The following is a 21,078-nucleotide window of genomic DNA, read 5'->3' as shown; positions in this document are numbered from 1 at the left end:
TCACATGGCCTGCCAATATTGTGTTTTGCCTACTGGCATGGCTACAGATTTCCTGTGCAGTCTAAATGGAATATAAAGGGACACTAAAAAGTAAAATAATTTGAGCTATATTGGTAAATTATCATTCTATAATTCTGGAAAAGCCACTCTTACCAGAAGAAGAAGTAAGAAAAGATGCAAAAACTAAAAAAAAGGTGGCAATGCCACCTTAAACTCGTCGTGGCTATTTATGGCGTCTGCTAAGGCCTAGTGAAATTTTAATCAGGGAAGATTGAATGCATTGTATTCTAAAAGAGCGAAAGACACAACATAGCAAGTTTTCAGAACCATAACGCCGTCACAACAGCCTGAATTCAAATAAACTACTTTGAAATTTGTGACATCACACTGGCATATCTGCCAACTCTTCCGAATTTTCCGTAAAGTGTACGAATTTGAAACCGTCTTACGCTTTTACGAATGTTGGCTCAATTTTTACGGAAAGGTGGTTATATTCACGAAACATCTTTTTTTATTCCTAATAACGTTACACCGTTGATCGTGGGCGGGGGCGCCACTTACATAGGGGTGCATAGAGATGGGGGTGTGCGCCGTAACCTTTATTGTCTGCAGAGTAAGGACATTTTTCACTCTGTGACGTTCCCTTCGTCATCGGGTCGTTGGACGACCTGACGACGCCCCGAACTCGATGGTTGTCGTTACTCTCAACATAGAAACCCACATGTACGTTAAGTGGCGCCCCCAGAGACGACGGTGATTTCGGGTCGATGCGGCAGGCATAGTTTCTGTATTGGAGGCTGTGGCTTGTCGTCTCGCCTGTCACCTTCGCTACTGTACCTTCGCTAGGCTTTTTTCGCGAGTATGACCTGTTTTGTGGGCCTCGCTTTTTTTTTTTTTTTTGTGCGACGTGCTGCTGCATCGGGCGCAGTGCTACTCCGGCACTCCGGTGTTTCGTAGCTTTAGCGGCCGCGAAGTGTGATGGCGTGCTCGAAGCCTCGTCAGTAGACTCTATCAGTACTTCCAAGTGTGTTTGAAGTCGTACTCCTCGGCAGAATTCCCGTGGCTCCTCGGTCGCGAGTGTACGAATTTGAAAGTCTTGAGGTTGGCAGGTATGCACTGGTGAACCGGCACTGGGGGGCTTTGGCGTGAAATTTGAGAAAGGGAAGGGAACTTTGTCATTGATTTTTCTTTCTAAATGATCAACCCGTTATTGCAAAATTATTGAGGACTTAGTATGCGGCTTCAAATCAAAACACAGCTTACATTCAGCTGTAGTGGAAGCTGTCTTTCTATTGTGGCCTTTGCACGACAACCGGCAGCCGCCCTTTTCAACAGACATGTTACTACCGTTTCAATTGCCATGTGCAGTGCACATTAGTGCACCACTGGTAGCGACATCTTCTGGTACATTCTTCAACCACAATGTCTGAGAAAATTTGGTGTTGCGTCACTGTTCATGCAGAAGGGGGAAAGGAATTGAGTATATGCTGACGATTCTTGCTACCGGTGGCTTTGCACCAGCTGATAGGTCGAACATGTCCACTGCAGTTAGAGTTGTCTCTGCTCCAGTTCTCATCAGATTCTCAAAATGGCGTCACCAATACGGCTGTATGCATCTGTCTCCAGTGTCGCAGAATTCAGCGAGCTGTAACACATTTTTGTGCAGGTTAAAACTCTCCAATGAGTTCCTCTCCTGGCGTAATGTCAATGAAATATCCTGAAAGAAAGTGAGCCACTATGTGGTGAGCAGGCCCGTAGCCAGGCCCCCCTGCTGTGCCCATGTCCTATGGCGCTGGCCACCACGTATGCGACCCTGAGCATCACAAAAGAGCAGAGGACACCGCCCCGGACAGTCGGTGCCCGATAAACCGAGAGGGGCAGCTGCGCTGCCAACTTTGTCGCCAATGCGACCCCTCCCCCTTTCTTCAGCCACAAAGCTACGCGTGGCCCGCTTCGTGCTGTCATGCTGTCAACTATTCATAAAATAGTATTCAAAAAGTACCATAATTTACACACTGCGATTTTTAACGAAAATAATTACAGAAAAATAGGTGCTGTCCTCAAATAGTCAAGGCCTTCAGCAAGTGTCCCCCCCCCCCCCCCCCCCTCCCCTGCGTGAAAAAAATTCTTGGCTACGGGCTTGGTGCGAAGCATGAAATTCAAAAATTGAATGTGCTGCCTTCATATTTTTTGTGAATAATGAGTTTCTTTTTTACCACATATATACAAACATTGCTTTGAGGGAATACCGTGCTAGCCTTAACCGACTCAGTGTTCCTCTCTAGCTTCTCATTAATCCAAGTACTAACACATTTAAGGGGAAGCTTTAGTTCGGGAGCTCCTATTTAATGCATGGGAACGGAGAAATCATTTGGTCTTAGCAACCACTGCACCGAATTTGATGAGGTTTGTTAAATTTCTAAGTAAAAGCTAAAATCTACTAATTTTAGGAAGCAAATTCCTTATTAAGGCTGTTGATTTTTCAGCAACATTTTTTTAACGTTAAAAAAAGCTAAAGTACCAAGTTTTCAACTCTCTGAGTAATAAACCACGATAGTAAATCAAAATTTTGTCAAGTGCGCCTATTAAGAAATCTAAAGCATACAGCCATCTCATGTATTATACGCTGCTCTCAAATAGCTCGACTAATTTGTGAGAACTCTTACGAAACACCCTTATAAGCATTGTAACAATTTCATGTTGGCGCTCGTATATCAATTTTCACTTGTATATCAAATTTGTTTTGCTTGGGAGGCTCTAACAGATGCAGTTGCAGAATTAACTGCAATAACTGAAAGCTGCAGTTTTCTAAATTTTGTGCATCTATTTTTGTTAAGCTTACTGATATTCAGCAATGTTTGCAAAAAGTATGCTGTCCTAAATCAAAATTTTGCTTGTTACAGTCGGTAGCATTTAGTTTCTCACTCAAATGCAACAAAATTTATTAAATTCGGTCCAACAGTTGTCTGATGAAGACATTTTGACGTTTTACGTGTATCTTAATAGGGAAATTGGAATTAGGCCCAAGTTAATGCTTCCTCTAAGGCATGCCGGATAGTGTAATACTTGTCAGAATATATTGCCCAAGCGCCACATACATTTTAATCCAAGTGCCTGAAGTCAATTTAGTCCATGTGTGAAAAGAGTGTAACATGTAATTACAGAGCAGAAACATATCCACTGAATGCAACAAGCCTAAGTGAGTTTCTGGGACTGCAACTATCTTTTGTGATGTCACTGCATGGGGGTTTTGGTTCCTTTGTGACAGTAATGTCAAGAGTCAAGCACTCTGTTTTTGTCGGCTTTTCTTCCTTCGAGATAGAAAGTCCAACCTACACTTTATTTTCAAAGTTCTCAGTATTCATCTGCTGATTCATCCGCAGCACTCGGACACGGTGCTCCAACTGAGCATCGATGAACAGGGTGACCACTTGGCCAGCTGCTCACGTGACGGCAAGGTACGTTCTGCATAGACAACCAGTGACAACTGCCACGTCACAATGACATCTGAAGGGTACAATGATGCACTATGGTGTGCCTACTGAAAAGTACTAAAAGAATAGCTCAGGCTAGTTGGTCATATGTCTTGACATAAGAAGCCATAGCATTTAAACAAGGACAAGAAATCTCATTTTTGTTAGTGCAATGTACAGTGCACTAATAATTGGACTGTTGGCACTTGTCCCATCCTATTGATTTTCTATGTTTACTGTCGTGTTTTTGTGACGTAGTTTCGTATGTCAAGGTGGAGACAGTTGAATGATGCACATTTAGGTTTCCAAGACGGATATAAAAAAAATTTTCACCTGTTGCTAGGCTATAAACTTTCTTCTGTGGGGCAACACATATTTACAGTGGAATCTCGATGATACGAATTTCACGGGGTCACGAAAAATTTTCTTATTAGCCGAAATTCGTATCATCGAAATGCAATTAAATCTAGCCAAATTAAGGGGGGACGTGGGGATCAGATTGCGAAAATCACGAGAAAATTTGATTTTTGAAAGCCACGTGTTTCGGTATCTGCAACGCCTAATCTACGCTGTATCAAATTGGTTTGGCCGAAAACGCACTAAAAGTGCCCGAAAAATATTAATTTGTCAGTGTGCAGGGTGAGAAAACAGCTTTAAATCGCGCAAAATCACCGCAGTTCACGTAGATATATCTCGTATTTCCCGCCACCGAGCGCCACCATCTTAGTATCGTTCGAAAGCTCAAAGTTTCGCCGTCTCAATTCATCTGTAGGCGCCATCTTGTAGCAAACGCACAAACACAAAAGAAGCATGGGTCTTCAATAGGTAGTCACACGGGCCCTCCGATGAAAGCGGGCCTCCGATTGGCTGCCGTGCTGAAAGGCGTTTCTCCATGGGTTGCTGCTGTGACAGGGGCAAGATGGCAACCGCAGTTGTCTGCGTCGTAAACCACGCCGGCGTCTTCACTTGACACGCAGAACTCGGATTATTGAGAGCTCCCAGGTTAGTGATAGATCGTCGCTCGTTGGAGAATAAAGTTTGGACGAAGCACGCCTTCGGAATACGGAAGCACAAGCCTCCTATGGCAAGAAAAATTCGGCTATTAGCAGGAGAAGCGGTGGAGCACCCGACAGAACGTGCCGTGCTACCTTGCACTGTGGATTACGTGCCGCGCTATCTTGCACCGTGTGACTCCAACAGCGAAACCGACAATCGCCCTGTGCCATCGGCACCGATAACGCAGTCGATGGATGACGTGCCAACGGAGGCTACCGCACCTCGGCGTGCCCGAGATCGTATCTCGGTAGACATAGCTCGCTGCGACTAGGCAAAATGGCGCAAGCAGAAAGAATGCAGCCCGAAGCACAGCAGCCACTCCGTCCGGCCGATGGCACGTGGAAAAGGAGGAAAAGCACAAAAGCAACAAAAGTGCCACCGCTTAAAACTCTTCGCGCCCAGTCGCTGCCTCCGCGCTGTCCGGCGCCGCGTCCGCGCCTCCGCACCAAAAGAGAAAGGGAGAAAGCATGTGACTGCGCGCTGTTCTCTTTCGCGGCTGTCGGTGGGGCGGCATTTATTCGGATCAACCGACGCAGGTCGAAAATCGATTCATAAAAACCGTTCTCTAGCACGTTGTAAAGTAATGGGGCTCGGCCGGGACCACAGAAAAATTCGTATCATCCGTAAATTCGTATTAGCCGTGATCGTATCATCGAGATTGCACTGTATTCTAAAATGGTGAACTGTAGAAGGAATAACGTCGACCGTCACGTTTGTTGATGTGCGGTGAAAAAAGGATCGGAAGACGGTAGTAGGAAATGTACAACAGGTAAGACACATAATTAGCAGTACTCTTATACATATAGCAAGGCTCACTAAGACAGAGAACACTCTAACATGCGAAGTCCTGGTGACACGGCATACTGCACAGCTCAGTTCGCTCTCAGTTCGGTAGTATCCATCGATGACAAAAGCAAAGCGTCTGTGGCAGAGGCGGCTTGGAGAGCAACCTGGTCAGCAGCGGAAGTGACTTGATGAGAAGCCACTTAAGCGGTGGCTTAGGAACAACCAGTAAGACAGTAACCACTAGAAGTGCAGGAACCAGCCAGGAACAAGACATGGGCAAGGCCTTGGCACGATAGGTGACTGACGTGGACTGTCTCCTGAAGTGTGACCCCATCAGGAGGCTGCGCAGCAGTACACCCGGGTAGCCCTCTCGGGACTGGCTCCTCACATCTCAATGTGCTCGTTCTGTCGGTCTCTGTGGCGGCAGTTGCCAGCTCGCTCAGGGCTATCGCTTATTTTTCTGCTAACACCTCCTGACCTCCTATTGTCTGCGTCGCACCACATGTGTAGATGCTGTCATCGTTTTTCACCGCACTAAACAAAATTATTTCTCTCTCCCAGTGTATTTGCTTGAGAATGGCCGAGGTAACATTTCTGTTTTATGTGCACAATTTACTGTAAGCAAAAAATCTTACACAGAAGTATTGGGTAAGTTGAATTAATGTGCAAGGGCTCAGTTTTACAGCGAAAGCTGTATATGGCTAGGCGAAACGAAAAACCGTTCGTCCTATGTTTCGCTAAACGTCTCCATTGGCTGTGCCGTCAGTTATGTCATTCTCTATGTCGCACCCAAGCGCGCGCGCCATTGGCGGCGCTGTTAGTGACGTCGTTAGCAAACGCGTTCGCATCATTGCCACATTGACGCTGCTCTGCCTGCAACGCCTTCTCCTCGGCTCGCCGTTGTCACATGCGTTCTATATCTCGAGTTCTGCCACATGCGTCGTGGTTAGCAGCATCGGCCCGCCACTGGCGCTTGCGTTCCACTAGAAACACAAACATGTAACCAATAATTGAGAAACGCTTCAATACAGCGTCGGGATTAATCCACTGCTAAACACTGGGGCCGCATGTTTCAGCTTCGCTGGTTAACCATCTGTACGGAGTGCTTGGGAGGAGTTTTTTGTAAGCAAGATACATTGACAGTGGACCTCTTTGATTCCTGTAGTTCAGAAATTTGTCTGGCTTTGAAATCACAGCCAGAAAATTGCTGTCCTCTTCGGCAAGATGTTATGATCGTGCCAATTGGGAACTCAATGTATTGAATTCTTTCGGGAAGGAGGGAGAAAGGAGCCAGCTTGCTGCTGTGTTGTATGCCTGGAAGCAATGTTGTCGTTGTCATCATTGTAGTTGTTGTTGTTGCTTTTAATGTATGATGTAGGAAGCAAGTTCCCCTGAGCACTGCAATGATAATGTCTCTCTCTCTCTCTCTCTGCATGCACCTCTGCTTGCGAACTGCAGATGGTCAGAGGAGGCCAATGTCAGGCAATTTTACTCTTTGACCCTCTGACGGGGCTTTTGTAAGTTGTCTGCTACAAACGAATTGAAATTTTTTCTTTATTATTATTATTGAGTTGATTGTTGCCTGTGCCTTATTGCACACAGGTGGTGGTCCATGGCCTCTACTCGAGTGACCAGAACCAGAGGCTAACCTTTGACCGTCCCGTTGGTGCCGTGGCCATTGATCCAAACTTCTATCGCTCTGGCTCAGGCAGGCGTTTTGTCACAGGCGTTGACAAGGTGATCATGCACTGGACATAAGATTTACACGCAACCACAGACATGAGACTGCATGATGTGTATTAGAAGGCAGTCTGTTTTTAATGGAAACATGCTTATTAAGCATCTTCTGTATTTGATATCGTAGTTCTTTCACATCGGCTAGATTCCTTGGAAAAGGTGGACAGTACTTGCAACAGAAATTGCACAGTGATGCTAGCTAATTAACAAAGTGTTTATAAATAAATTTAGCATTAATCACTTCAGAGCACATATCCCAGCTGCAGGATTGAAGTTATGCAATAATTAATATCCATATAGCAGAAATCCTGTGCTTAGCATCATTTTCGAGAAATTGGTCCTCAACATCAGAGACGAAATACTGCATCAATGTTCAAGCTAACACTTTGCAGTAGGGGTGTATGAATACCGAATAGTAGATTTCGAATTGAATATCAAATCGAATCTAGAAGAAGAAGTCAATATCGAATTCAATATCGCAAAATTTTTCACAAGACTTAATGCTTACAATTTTTGGGCAAGAAAATTTGGTGCTGCACATGATCTGAAGTCTCCTAGCCTTCCATAACAAGAATGTAGCATGCTATCAGTAAGATAGGTACACATAGAAAATCAAGATATACAGTACGGTCTACTCTTATTAATGGGAGCACCAAATTAGTATGCCAGCACTGATTACAGCTCAGTTCTAGTATATGAAGCTCTGGAAAATATTTATTTTCTTATCAATGGAATTTCTGTTCAATAGAATCAAGTTTGTTTTTTTTACTCTGAAACTAATTAATTGGTGACATTCTGTTCTGTTGTACTGAGTACCAATGAGGTTCTCAATTTAACACTAGTGTTTCTTTAGTCCTTGCAAATTCCTGGTTAGGGCATTCTGATTCCTTCAAGACCTCCGAATTTTTTCTATGAAGCTGCCACGAATCTTGAGTCCCTATGCTGGTGTTCTGGTATGTTAAACGCTATCAATCTGTCAATACATCATCAATAGATTTGTGATTTCTTCTACTTTGTTGTGAATGCCACTTCAGGTGGTGCTATACGAGAAGGGGTTCCTGTCCCGCTATCGCACCACCATCCTGCACCAGGGTGAGGGCCCAGTACGCAACATCTCCTGGAAAGGACGCTTTGCTGCCTGGGCAACCGACCTGGTACGACACTACACCAGTGCTGTGGGCATGTACACCTGGCCAATTCTTTAACCCTTTCAGAGTCGCTGACGTACTGGTACGTTGCCGCATTTCTGTCCCACCATGTTCCTATGACATTCTTTTTGTCACACAGGAATGTGAGGACAACACCAAGAGAGCATTTGCCAATACCCATGTCACTTTTTTCATTTTGGAACAACCAAAATTAAACCGTTGTGTTTGTTTTATAATATCCGAAGGGGTGGTCATTTCCGAAAAACCCCGACACTGAAAGGGTTAACATTTATGCAGGATGCAGCTCTGGTTCTAGCCACACTCAATTGCTGCACAGTGCTTCCCCATCCTGTAGTGCAAGTAAATCACAACTACAGCAAGTTCTGGTGAATAAGGCAAAATAATGCTGTGTACAGTGAAAGCTCGATGATACGAATCTCACACGGTCATGAAAAATATTCGTGTTAGCCGAAATTTGTATCATCGAAACGATTAAAACTACAGTCGAATCTCGATAATTCGAACTCGAAGGGGCCCGAAAATTTGTTCGAATTAAAAGGACGTATTTTTGAAGTATTCGTGCACCATAGCACGATGCACGGACGGTGCGAGTCGTGAAATATCACGGCGAGCAAGCGCATAGCAAGCGCGGGCCACGAAACTGCCCAGGCCGGCAAACGGTCGCTTCCCGATAACGGCAGAAAACGAAGCTTCAGGGAGCGGGCGGCGCGGGCACACGGGCACACGGGTGCGCGCGGAGACCGTCGAAGGTGAGGGAGGAGGGCGGCAGGGAAGCGGATTTGGCCGCGTCAACTCCGCCGCTTCTGTGGCTCCCCTCGCCCTCCCTCCCTCCCTCTCAACTACCTCGTAGCTTTCTCACCTTCGACTCCGAGCGCACATCTCCGTGCTCGCCCGCCGCCGTGCTGGCGCCAGCTTATTTTAGCCGCTCCCTGAAGTTTCGTTTTCTGCCGTTATCGGGAAGCGAGCGTGTGCGGGCGTGGGCAGTTTCGTTGGCCCGACTGCGCCTCCGCTACTGCTTCCCTCTGCGCTGCTGCTGCAGCGTGCAAGCTCAACATGCGACTAGAAAATAGAGGAAGCATAGAGGAGAAGGGTTCACTGCCATTTTATCCGCATGGCTGAGACGTTGGCACTAGTGTTTGCTAGAATACGGTTGTCTAGAACACACTAGTCGGCACGTACACGCTTGTTCCGGCGCGATGCAGAAACGGCGACCTTGCAAATTGAGAGAGGGTGAAATTTCCGCCGCGGGTTTTTTTTTCTTTTCCGTTCCTTCGCGCGCGGCATTGAGGGGTCTCTCCTGAGCTTTTGCTCTACGGCGGTGTCGGAGCAAAGCCGGTCGGAGGCGCCGCTGCGTGATTTGGCGTTCTGCTAAGAGCATTGTCGGTGCGCGGTATGTTCAAAATAAGCGTGTTCGAATTAACGAGATTCGATGTAGCTAAATTAAAGACGAATAGAGGAAGCATAGAGGAGAAGGGTTCACTGCCATTTTATCCGCGTGGCTGAGACGTCGGCACTAGTGTTTGCTAGAATACGGTTGTCTAGAACACACTAGTCGGCACGTACACGCTTGTTCCGGCGCGATGCAGAAACGGCGACCTTGCAAATTGAGAGAGGGTGAAATTTCCGCCGCGGGTTTTTTTTTCTTTTCCGTTCCTTCGCGCGCGGCATTGAGGGGTCTCTCCTGAGCTTTTGCTCTACGGCGGTGTCGGAGCAAAGCCGGTCGGAGGCGCCGCTGCGTGATTTGGCGCGCTGCTAAGAGCATTGTCGGTGCGCGGTATGTTCGAAATAAGCGTGTTCGAATTAACGAGATTCGATGTAGCTAAATTAAAGAGTCAGAGGTGAACTCACTCAGGCACATGTACGTGAAAAGCATTTATTTCTTGAAGAAAAAGTCTCTAATGTCCTTCTATCTCGGTAGACAATCCTATCTCGGTAGACATAGCTCGCTGCGACTAGGTAAAATGGCGCAAACACAAAGAACGCGGCCCGAAGCACAGCAGCCACTCCGTCCGATGGGCGGCCGCCGAAAAGGAGGAAAAGTACAAAAGAGCTACCGCTTCAAACTCTTCGCACCCAGTCGCGAAGTCCGCGCTGTCCGGCGCCGCGTCCGCGCCTCCGCACCAAAAGAGAACGGGAGAAAGCGCGTGACACTGCGCTGTTCTCTTTCGCGGCCATCGGTGGGAGCGGCGTTTATTCGTATGAACCGACGCAGGCCGGAAATCGATTCGTAACAACCGTTCTCTAGCACGTTGCAAAGTATTGGGGCTCGGCTGGGACCACAGAAAAATTCGTATCATCCGGAAATTCGTATTAGCCGTGATCGTATCATGGAGCTTTTACTGTATTCAAACATTGTTTATTGCTAAGAGTGATAAAGTACCAACCACTGGGAGGAGGGATGTGAATGAAGGATAGTGGATTGTCGCACATGGTTGGGCGATGAGCTCGCTTGTGAAAAGGGCACGTAATCCAGGTCGCCCTAGGACACTCACAGCCGGAGAGAGCAGTTCTCCCTTGGGGATGCTCTTTTATACCTTTCCCTTTTCTTCTACAAGAAGGTTGTCCTGCTCGCAAAGTGATGAATGCATTTTCTTTTTCCGTGGGTCTGGTGGAAACACGTTCCGGGGCATCAGAGACATGCTGCCGGGAAGCGGTAGGAAGGGGGCATGGCGCACTTCCCCCAGCTTCCCGTTGCAGGTGTGTTCGTGCCATCGTGTGGCTGTGCTGTACACTGCAGGAAATAGGCGCACGTACTCCCCCACAATATGCCATTCTCTCGCAAACTGCACCCTCCACCCGAGGATCATTAGTGCAGTGTGGCACAGCCTGACCACTAGAGGCCACGTTGGGAACGAGACAGCATGTGCTCAAGCAGAAATCGTTTGTTACTGTGTAATGATGTAATGATACTAGAAAATGATAGATGCTTGGATAACAATCTCAAGTGTGGGGATGCGCAACTCTCACCTGTCCCCTGATGTTGTTTTCGCCGCGTAGCTTTACGGTGGCGGAGTTGCGGTGGATTGCGAGAGAGGGCGCGAATGTCGCACTGCTAACGCCACCTTACGGCAGGGTTACTTGGTGGGGCACTGCTAACGCCACCTAACGGCGAGGTTCTTCGGCGTGGGGGCGACGGGCAGTGCAGACCTTTTGCGTGTGTGCCGACCCGCACTGTCCCGAGAAGGCTTAGGAACACGACACCGGAATGGACGAACACGGATCGTTCGAACGCGCCACCGTTAGCGTGACTGTACATGTGAACGATTAGGCGCTGGTGTCTAGCATGCGGGCGAACATATTCGCTGGCTATCCTGTTGCGGTGAGTCGGACTTCCTCGATTTGTTGCGTGCCCGTCGGCGTAGTAATTCGGCTAGCGTGTATTAGTGTATGAAATGTGCAATAAATGCCCCTTTGATTGCTTGCACTACTGTGTTGTCGTTCCTTTGTCCCAAGAGCACGTGTGAGACCCCACACAAGATACAGTCGACTTCCGTTAATTCGACCCTGGCGGGACTGACAAAATTTATTGAACTATCCAGTGGATCAAGTTAAACAAGATGCAGAAAAAAAAATGCTAAAACACCGCTGATTCATTCTGACACCCCCCTGAATCAAACATGTGCCCACTTTAAGAAGCTAACTCAGAAATGATATTACAGCTCCTAAGCAAAGTAGAAATCTAATGCGCACCTGAGTTTTTTTGTAAGAAAAATGCACAAGCATCCCATAGGCATTAAATCACGATGGCTGGCTTCCTAAAGTCAGCTTCTTTGTAATACATCTATGTTATGCGCTAAAACACATGAACGCCGCCAAGGCGGTTTTGGTATCGTGTCCAGTTGCACAGTGCAGGCAATTTCGGGCCCAGTTTTCTTTAGTAAAAAAAGGTGCACATTAGAATTGGGTAAATACCGTAATCAGACATTGTGAGCTATGGTTATAGCTTGAAAATCCTCCTAGGGCATACTGAAAATAAGTGTTTTCGGCGGAAGACGATGTTTTGTGGTGAAATGCCTAGAGACGCATGGACAAAGAAGTGGCGATGAAAATATGCAAGCATGTGCACCGTTGACAACATGGACACCTCGCTGCATGTGCGCTTGTGGTGCAGCGAAATAATAAATCGAGAAGACACTTACGATAAGCAAGCGCCACAAAAGAGTAGGCAGCGAATTGGCAAATAACACGTGGCTCAATTGGCCTCCAGAAGAAGACGAGCCACTTTGACAAGACAGACGGAGCTCAGAAGCTGAGGAAAGAAGACGCGTTGCCTTGGGTCGGACGTCAATGTTTGGGAGGCCAACAGCTGTCGGAAGGACCCGGTCGAGCGCCAATGCACGAGGGGACCTCTTAATGACACGACTTCCGCTCCCGCCAACCAGCCGACAGACTTTTTTAATTTGCACTTTTTAACAGCGGAGCTGTTCAAGCTTTTGGTTAGGCCGTGTAGTGCGACCAAAAAAGTGCACCTGGCGATGACGTCATCATGCGTTGCCAGCAACCACCTCGCGCAGCAGCGTGTGCTTTGCCTCCTCGTTCCGTGCACATGTTGCCTTGACATGGGACGTAAAGGAGAGGGAAGGAGAGCATGCGCGCGCCGTTCACTATGCTCGGGAGAGAGAAAGAGAAAATTAGAGCGAGAAGAACTTGCAGCAGCACCAACGAGGCAATGCGCAGAGCTGCTGCCGACTCCGTCCGCGTTTTCCTGTGTTCGCGCCGAACGCGCGTGGTATCCGTGACTGCAGCCGGCACCTTTGGCAGCGACTCGGCAGGTTTCGACTAGCCACGCCCTGGCAAGTGTGGAGGCGCAGCTTGGCCGTGACGTCACCGGGGAGATAAAGATCGGAGCCGCCACAACGGCGGCAAAACTCTCGTTAACTCTGTGGCAAGTACATGTAGCCTTCACATGGGACGACCGAAGAAGATCCGGACACCCGAAGAAGAAGCCACTCATATTGAAGCACGTAGTGCGGCCAAGCGAGAATCTGCACATCAGCGGTGAGCTGATTCGGAATACCGTGCCTAGCAGCACTTAGCATTTCCTTGCAAAATCTTAGCCAAGCGTAGTAAAACCTTGAAGAAGCTAGGTTGATCAGTAGCTCCGCTGTTTACTCCAGCCTTGCACCACTAGTGCAAGCTGACTGCATTGTTTATGTTTGAATATATTGTAGTGAGAAATACAGGTGCCAACAGAAGATGAAGAAGAAGACGGTTGTTGTTGGTGCTCGCACTCGCTTCGTTTGGCCGTTGCCTGTTTGTGTGCATTCATATAAGTGCCACGCGCATCTAACCTTAAATGTTTACTATCAATTGGTGGAGCGTGCTGGTTCCATTTTTCATCCTGGAACTCCATACCTGGACTCTACCCCCAGCCTCAGCAATGACTGATGACGTGCCACAGCAAGCTGCTCCCGCACCACCGGCGGTCACCTGCTCCGGTGTACCACAATAGCGAGACCCTATCATTTTCAACGGCACCAATGACCACGACGTAGAGGACTGGCTCACTTCGTATGAGCGGGTAAGCACTCACAATAAGTGGGATGACTGTGACAAACTCGGCAACGTCAACTTTTGCATTCTTTCCGCCGCTCTTTTTCCATTTCATTTACAATAGATCGGTGGAGAATAATGTCAGTGTTGCCGCCACCGAGTACCTGCCTGTCAAAGCTCCATGCAGCTGTGGTGGGGTCTCCGACGCAACAAGCGTCCAGCCAGCGCGTGGGGCCACTCATACGGGAGAAAGCGACGGTGGCGCCACCAACTTTTCAATAAAAAAAGCCGCAGCGGGGAGCCTGCGTTGGACCCACTCCCCCAATCTAGTGCACTCTAGCTGTGGGCTGACACGCTGGCTTCTTTTGGCTGCAGTGCGTGGGCTGATCGCACCTGCTCAAAAGTACCAATCATGTTGCCTAAGGTAACAGTTAATACATTGTCACGATTAATACATTGATGCATCGCCGACAGCGTCCTAAATGAGAGGGAAACAAAAAAACACCGACTCCCAGCTCACCACTGCTGTGGGAAGTCGCAACTAAGCGGCAGCGAGCAGCCGAGCAAGTGTGCATGAGCGGTGACAGATAGACAGAAGGGGGCGGGAAATAAGCGGAGTGAACGTCCTTCTCTTCTCCCTCCCCCCTCTTTGGGTTCAATCCATCGACCCTTTTATTCTACTGCTGTGGTCACAGCCGCTGTAATTGTATGTTAGTGCAGCAGCCTTACCATAATGTGGGTTCCGGGAGGTCTTGTGAGCACTCAAGGGTTATCATCATTGGATAATATCTATAGCCATTGTTTAAATTGAACCTCCAGCAACCCCGTATAGTTCTAAATTTTTGTTTTTTCCAAATGAGAAGAAATTGCTGTTTTTCGCTCTTACCATGAAAATATGGTGAGCTAACAATAGAGTATCTTATATTTTGCATTTTTTGAAGTATGAAGTTCGAGGTGCACGTTGCAGTCGAGGGCGCATTAGAATCGAGTAAGTGCGGAATGTTTCATTGCACGTAGGGCAGGTTTAGTGCAGTTTTTGTCGGTGGAGCTTGCACAGAATTTTTTTTAATTGTTACCGAGTGCAGTTGTCTGAAATGTGTTCTTCCACTGACCAGATTACTTGAGTTACTATGTCCCTATGTTTGCAGACGATCCTGGTGTACGACATGCAAGTGCTGGATATCATCTGCATGATTAGCAGGGACCGCGACCCCCTGTGAGTGCTCCTGGCAGTTTCACCTGCACAAGTCCATTACACGCATGTCCTGCTCAGCGCTGCCTACCTGCTGTGGAGGCTCAGTAGCTATGGCATTTCGCTGCTGACTACAGGGTCATGAGGTTGATGCTCAGCTACTGTGGCTATATTCTGGTGGTTCTGGAATGCAAAAGTGCTTGCAAACCATGCTGTAGGTCCACTTTAAAGGAGTACTCACATGACATCTTCTATTTGTCATTTTTGTACGTTAAATGAATGTACAAATCTGCTAAACTCTAGAAAAACTACCGGCAAGCATCTGTGCATCCTGACTAATGGTACCTGTTGCTGACACATCATTGTTGGTTTCAGTATCCAGGAGGGGTATGTATTATGGTGGAGTAGGTGGTCATGTGGAAGCAGAGCATTGTGATGTTCTTTGCACTTGATCTGGCCCCCTCGGTCATCTGCTTTGCCACTACTCATTGTGGCTCGATGTAGTAACTTACCAAATGACTGAGCAAGCCAGAGTGAGTGCAGATTGGAGTCTGAGAAATTGTGCTCAGGCCAAATGTTCAGTTTTTCACCAGAGCAATCGGACGCCGGAAGCAACAACACATTGGCACTCCTTACATTGCTTTAAAAGAGAAAAAAAAGCCTTAGCAGACACACAAGGCTGTGCGCTTAACTGCTGCCTTGGCAGACGCTATGCAAGTAACCTTCACCATGCAATTCTGTTGCTTCTTCCTACACTGTTTATGGTCACTGTTAGTGAGCGTCACAATCTACTATTCGGTATTCGCACATGCCTACTTAAATGATTTTTAAGTCTTGCCATGCATCAGCGTGCAGTACAGTTGAACCCACCTGTAATGGTACCGGCAGGGGTGCGACTCCTGCGCCAGTTGCGCCATTTTGATAGAAACGCAGATTCCTGCGCCAAACACAGAAAATTGACTGAAATTGCGCCACGCTGCGCCAGAACGGCTTAGGCATGTGTGCTCCTGCAGTGGTTGCGAACAGCAAGCGAATTCGCTATCCGAAAGAAAACAAAAAAACGGGCAAGTTTGGACTCGGTTGTGCAAAGCTTAGGCACAGCGAAACTGTCGATCCTCAAGTCTTATGGGCTGCTATTGCTAGGTATTAACTTGGTGGCTGCTAGGTTACTTGAGGGTCGACAGTTTCGCTGTGCCTAAGCTTCTCATGCCTGAGTGCAAACTTGCCCGTTATATTTAACTTAACTATGCATGTAGGGAAGGTATTCTCGAGCGATCATTTTCGGAGGTACCTTCCCTTTCGCGACATTTCGGGTGAGTAGCGCTGGACGCGTCGGCGCCTACGAGCGCCAGCATTCCTGGCATGCCACAAATGCTGTTGGTTGCTGACGCCAAATGCATTGGAGGCTAGCGAAAGTTGACACGACTAGGTGCAGCCCCTTTTATGGCAAACTCAGAGGCCAAGCGCATGAACACTGGGTGTTTACGTCAGTTATAATGTAGATGGTTGCTAGGCGACACCTACCAGCTATTTTGGATAGCTTCGGCGTGGCGGGAAGTGATTTACCAGCTGCTGTGGTAGCTCGACGCGGCAGCTGCGTCGAGTGTTCCCGTTGGTGGGCGTGGCTTGGCAGCGGCTGCTGCGTTGCTACTGCTTCGGCGCATGTGCGGCTAGGCGAGGTTGGGCCAGGTGGTGCGCAGCTGTGGCTTTGTTGTTGCTATGCAACAGCATGGAGTTTTCTGTGGACTTCGGACATTTCTCCTCCAACTTTAACAGCTTCGCTGTTAAAAAGAGTGCGGCCATTCACATTCCGCAGACCATGTTACGGCACCTCCCGCACAGTTTCTCGTGAAATTCGTGCTTTTAACACTGGACTTTTCGGTGCTTCCAGTGAGTGGCCAGCACGAGCGCGGCCACTCTCAGCTGTTGTCACTGCTGTCGGAGCGGCCAGGGCAGCTGTATTTAGAGTGTACTAGAATACGGTTGAGTGGGCCGAGTGGCGCGGCGCTCCCTAGCTGAGGCGTAAGATAACGAAAAGCAGGCTTACGGCACTGCGAGTCAACTAGATATTAGGGAGGTGCATGCTGCCGCTGGTTCAGCGGACGGCCGTCTCTGTCCCCAGGGCCAGTATACCGTAAAAATATTCCAATCTGTTTTATGCCCACATCGGCGAGGCCTGAGACATTTTGACATATCGCGAAGGGCAAATTGCAGATTTGGAATAAAAAGTCGCAGTTTCGCCCGAAAGGTGAAGTATCGATTGGGATAGCACGCAAATTAGTATATATCTATACGACGTAAGGATAGTAGTTTTATCGGCCGTATAAATTTGTAAACATTCGCTTACTAACTGAATTAACAAGCATGGTGTCACGTAAACAAAAGCAAACATGAACACGTCTAACTCGATGACCGCGGAAGCTGGCTGTCTAAACGCTGGAGTAAGGATGCGCGGCAGCAGCAGCGATCGAATTTACCTTCGTGCTGCCTCTCCCTTCAACTCGAGCTAAGCGGTGTAAACACAGTGCGCACATAGCTATGAGCACTTGCACTCTGTCCCCATCGCAGATCGCTTCTAAGATAGGGCCCGTGCTGCCGCGCCATACACAGCAGCCGCCGGAGAACGCCCCCCTCTCTCCCCACGGTGCCTTGCTCGCGACCAAAGACGGCGCGCGCGAGACTGAGCTGCCATTGTCAGCTCACCCTTGCACGCTTTCACTCGCACATACAGCATACGGCACATGGTGACGAGGTTATCGCTCTTGGACTTTATACGGAACATCATGGCGACGACAACAGAAATGCGCCTGGAGTGTCGATATACAGTGTAGACCGCTTATAACGTAAGTCCCCGGAGTTGCGAATATCTGCACTATAAGCGGTACCGCACTATAACTGAAACAACGATTTTCAAGCCCTGCACGTATGCAAAACATGTAGACCAAGCAGCCGCGCGTATCCGAGAATCGAAGCGTGTGACTGGGAGTTTTGCATTCGCTGCAACACCATTCGCTGCAACAACTGCAGTCGAAACCGCGGTCGCTATCTATGCGATCATCGATGGCGCCTACGCAGTTTTTTTAGGCATGCAGCCGACGCGCGTACCGAGTAAAAATGAAACTGCTGTTCGCCGCAACTGCTGCGATAAAAACCACGGCCTCTATTGACACGATCATGGATGATGACTACACACTTACGAAAGCCCGCGGCCAACGCGGTGTTATGCACGGCGGTAAACGCAAGAATACAGGCTTTAACCCTTTGAGGGTCGAATTGTTTTGCCAAATGCGACCCCCCAGGGTCGATTTTTTTTATTGCTGATTTAAATTCTTCGAAAGAATCTGTTTCGAAAAAATATGGTCGTAATTTTTTAAAAGTGACAGTAAAGTGAGGAAAAAATCGTTTGTGTTCTAAAATACACAATGTCTATTCGTGAATAAGAAGATAAGCGCGCTGAAAAATGGTTGTGTGCACGTCCGGAAACCGAAACAAGTGAGAAGCCTTCGTCCTATCGCCAACAACAGGCTATAGAGCTTTTGTGGTCTCCAAAAAAGGAACCGCAAAAACGGCAGCATCGTTTGTGTATATAGGCGGCTGCCTGGGAACAGGTGTAATCGCGCCGCGGTGGGCGATAAACGATCGAGTAACAAGCGGTCACCCTTTGAGAGATTTGAAACCAGATAGCCATCAGTTTAGTGCAACAAGCGGGATCCGCAGCAGGAGAAAACCGTTGCCGCCGGTGCCGCGCGCGCCCGGATGCGCAAGCGCGAGAGCTGACGTTGCCATAAAAAAAAAAAAAAAAAAAAAGAAAGAAAAAAAACGGAGAGCCATTGGCGCAAGTAAAAATTCCACGTCTTCACGTCGAGTGGCAGCACATACCAAGCGAAAGAAATGATAGAAAGAAGAGCGGTGTTCTGTGGAAGAGCGCACTTGCCGCCGCCGCGCGCGCGCGCCGGGACGCGCGAGCAGTAGCTGACGCGCCGTTGCCATAAAAAAAAAAAAAAAAAAAGGCAGTGGCGCAAGCAAAAATTCCACGTCTTCACGTCGAGTGGCAGCACATACCAAGCGCAAGAAATAATCGAAAGAATCGTGCACTTCGCCGCCGCGCGCGTGCGCGTGCGCCCGGATACGCGAGCGATAGCCGACGCACCGTTGCAAAAAAAAAAAAAAAAACGGAGAGGCCTTGGCGCTAGTAAAAAATTCCACGTGTTTCCGTCGAGTGGCAGCACATGCCAAGCAAAAGAAATGATCGAAAGAGGCGCGCTTTTTAAATGTACAAGCGACACCGTACATGTACGCCATTGACCATTTTGAGGGTGTTCGCGGAGGTCGTACATGTACGATATTGACCCTGAAAGGGTTAAAGACACAAATAGGCTCAAAGCGTTCCGGCGTTGCTGTCATTCATGTACGATTTCAACTGATGGCTGTGGCGATGCGGACTCCGCCGCTTCATTTTGGTTGGACGTTAGCGCCGTTCTTGCTCTTTTACGTCGCACATTTGCGACACTCCTCGCTCACCGAGCTCCGAAAGTAGTCTGAATTAACCGATGTGCGGCCATATAAGTCCGAAATAATGAGAGTTTGATTGCATTGAATAATGCATACGCCGGCCGGGACTAGAGGACGAGTCCGAATTAACCAATTTCTCCGCATCTCATGCTCCTCCTCCACATCGCCCTCGTTGATCTCCTCTCCCATCGGTGGGCGCACCTTGTTGAGAGGCGTGCTCGCTGCTGCCCTTGTCGGCGAGATTTTCCCACGGAAGCCGCATTATAACCGGTATTTCGTCTAACAAGGCTGCACTGTAAGCGGTATGCGTATACATGGAGTTCTATGGGAGGGTAAACGGGAGTCAGAAAAGGCCGCGTTGTAGCCAGTTCTGCACTATAAACAGTTACGTTATAAGTGGTCTATACTGTAATTGATATCGCAATAAAGACAGATTGGAATAGTGTTACGTTATACCAACGCAGGGTTGATTGTGACTCTCTGGGTCTGCAGTGATATATGATGACCCATAAATTATGTTAGCGCGTCGATTGGACCGCATAATTTATTTATTCATATTACCCCACAGTCTCCAGTGGAGCTTTGCGTAGGGGGGGGTTACAGAAAAAAGGCAATAAATAAGGCATAAAAAGAACTACATAGTAGGAAAAAACAAGTAAATTTGTACATTGGAAGGGAAATAGGAACACTGGTAATCATAAAAAAAGATATATTAATACAAAGTCAAGAGAACATACGAAGTTGCAATTGTTCACGAAATTTGGCAGAATCTTTTATTGAAACAATATCATTTGGAAGGTTATTCCATAGTGTGATGGCGCGTGGCAATGCAGAATTATTGAATGACTGTGTGCGGCCAAAAATTCGCCTGAAGCTGAGATGATTATGAAGTCGACCAGATGTGCGAGAAGGAATTTCAAGTGACAAACGGCTGGACCACGAATTATAGAAGTATTTATGAAAGAGGCATAGAAGGGCAAGAGAGCGGCGGGAATCCAAGTCAGGAAGGGAAATATCACGTTTAATTTGGGTAATGCTATATTGACGACTGTAATTAGAAGTTATAAAGCGGGCAGCACGATTTTGGATGGATTCCAATTTGTCTATTAGATACTGTTTATGAGGAGACCAGATCGATGAAGCATATTCTAGTTGAGGGCGTACCAATGTTTGGTAGGCCTGTTGTCGAATGGTAGAGGGGGAAAGGTGCAGATGACGACGTAAAAACCCTAAAGTTCTGTTAGCTTTAGCGCATATCATCTCGATGTGAGTACACCAGGAAAGATTAGTACAGAAATGAACACCAAGATATTTTTAAGTAGAGCCACGGGGAACTTCAGCTGAACAGATTTTGTACGAGAACTTAAAAGCTGATTTCGCGCGAGTGAAGGAAAGTACGCAGCATTTGGATGTGTTAAGTGACATTTGCCAACGGTTGCACCACAGATTAACTAAGTGAAGGTCATTTTGTAAAGTTAAATGGTCACCATGACAATCAATGGTTCTGTAAATTATGCATTCATCCGCAAAAAGTCGTATAGAGGAAGAGATGTTGCTGGGTAAATCATTAATAAAAGTTAAGAAAAGAAGAGGGCCTAATACACTACCCTGCGGTACACCTGATGTTACTACTGATGTAGAGGAGCTAAAGTTATTCTCA

General features: G+C 47.7%; 1 protein-coding gene across 2 annotated transcripts in view; it reads left to right on the top strand.

Moving 5' to 3' along the window:
* The window catches only part of LOC119441395 (vacuolar protein sorting-associated protein 41 homolog), a 153,711-nt gene that overhangs the window by 21,040 nt on the left and 111,593 nt on the right, over positions 1-21,078 (top strand). For both annotated transcript variants that reach the window (XM_049661225.1, XM_037706019.2), the window contains exons 5-8: positions 3,384-3,458; positions 6,918-7,052; positions 8,087-8,206; positions 14,863-14,930. In XM_049661225.1, the coding sequence (XP_049517182.1) occupies positions 3,384-3,458; positions 6,918-7,052; positions 8,087-8,206; positions 14,863-14,930 (398 nt within the window). The remainder of the gene's footprint in view (positions 1-3,383; positions 3,459-6,917; positions 7,053-8,086; positions 8,207-14,862; positions 14,931-21,078) is intronic.

Source organism: Dermacentor silvarum, chromosome 2 (assembly GCF_013339745.2).
Source record: "Dermacentor silvarum isolate Dsil-2018 chromosome 2, BIME_Dsil_1.4, whole genome shotgun sequence".
In the NCBI taxonomy this organism is placed as follows: Eukaryota; Metazoa; Arthropoda; class Arachnida; order Ixodida; family Ixodidae; genus Dermacentor; species Dermacentor silvarum.
Note: the sequence above shows the minus strand (reverse complement) of the source record. Positions and strands in the feature narration are given on the sequence as shown.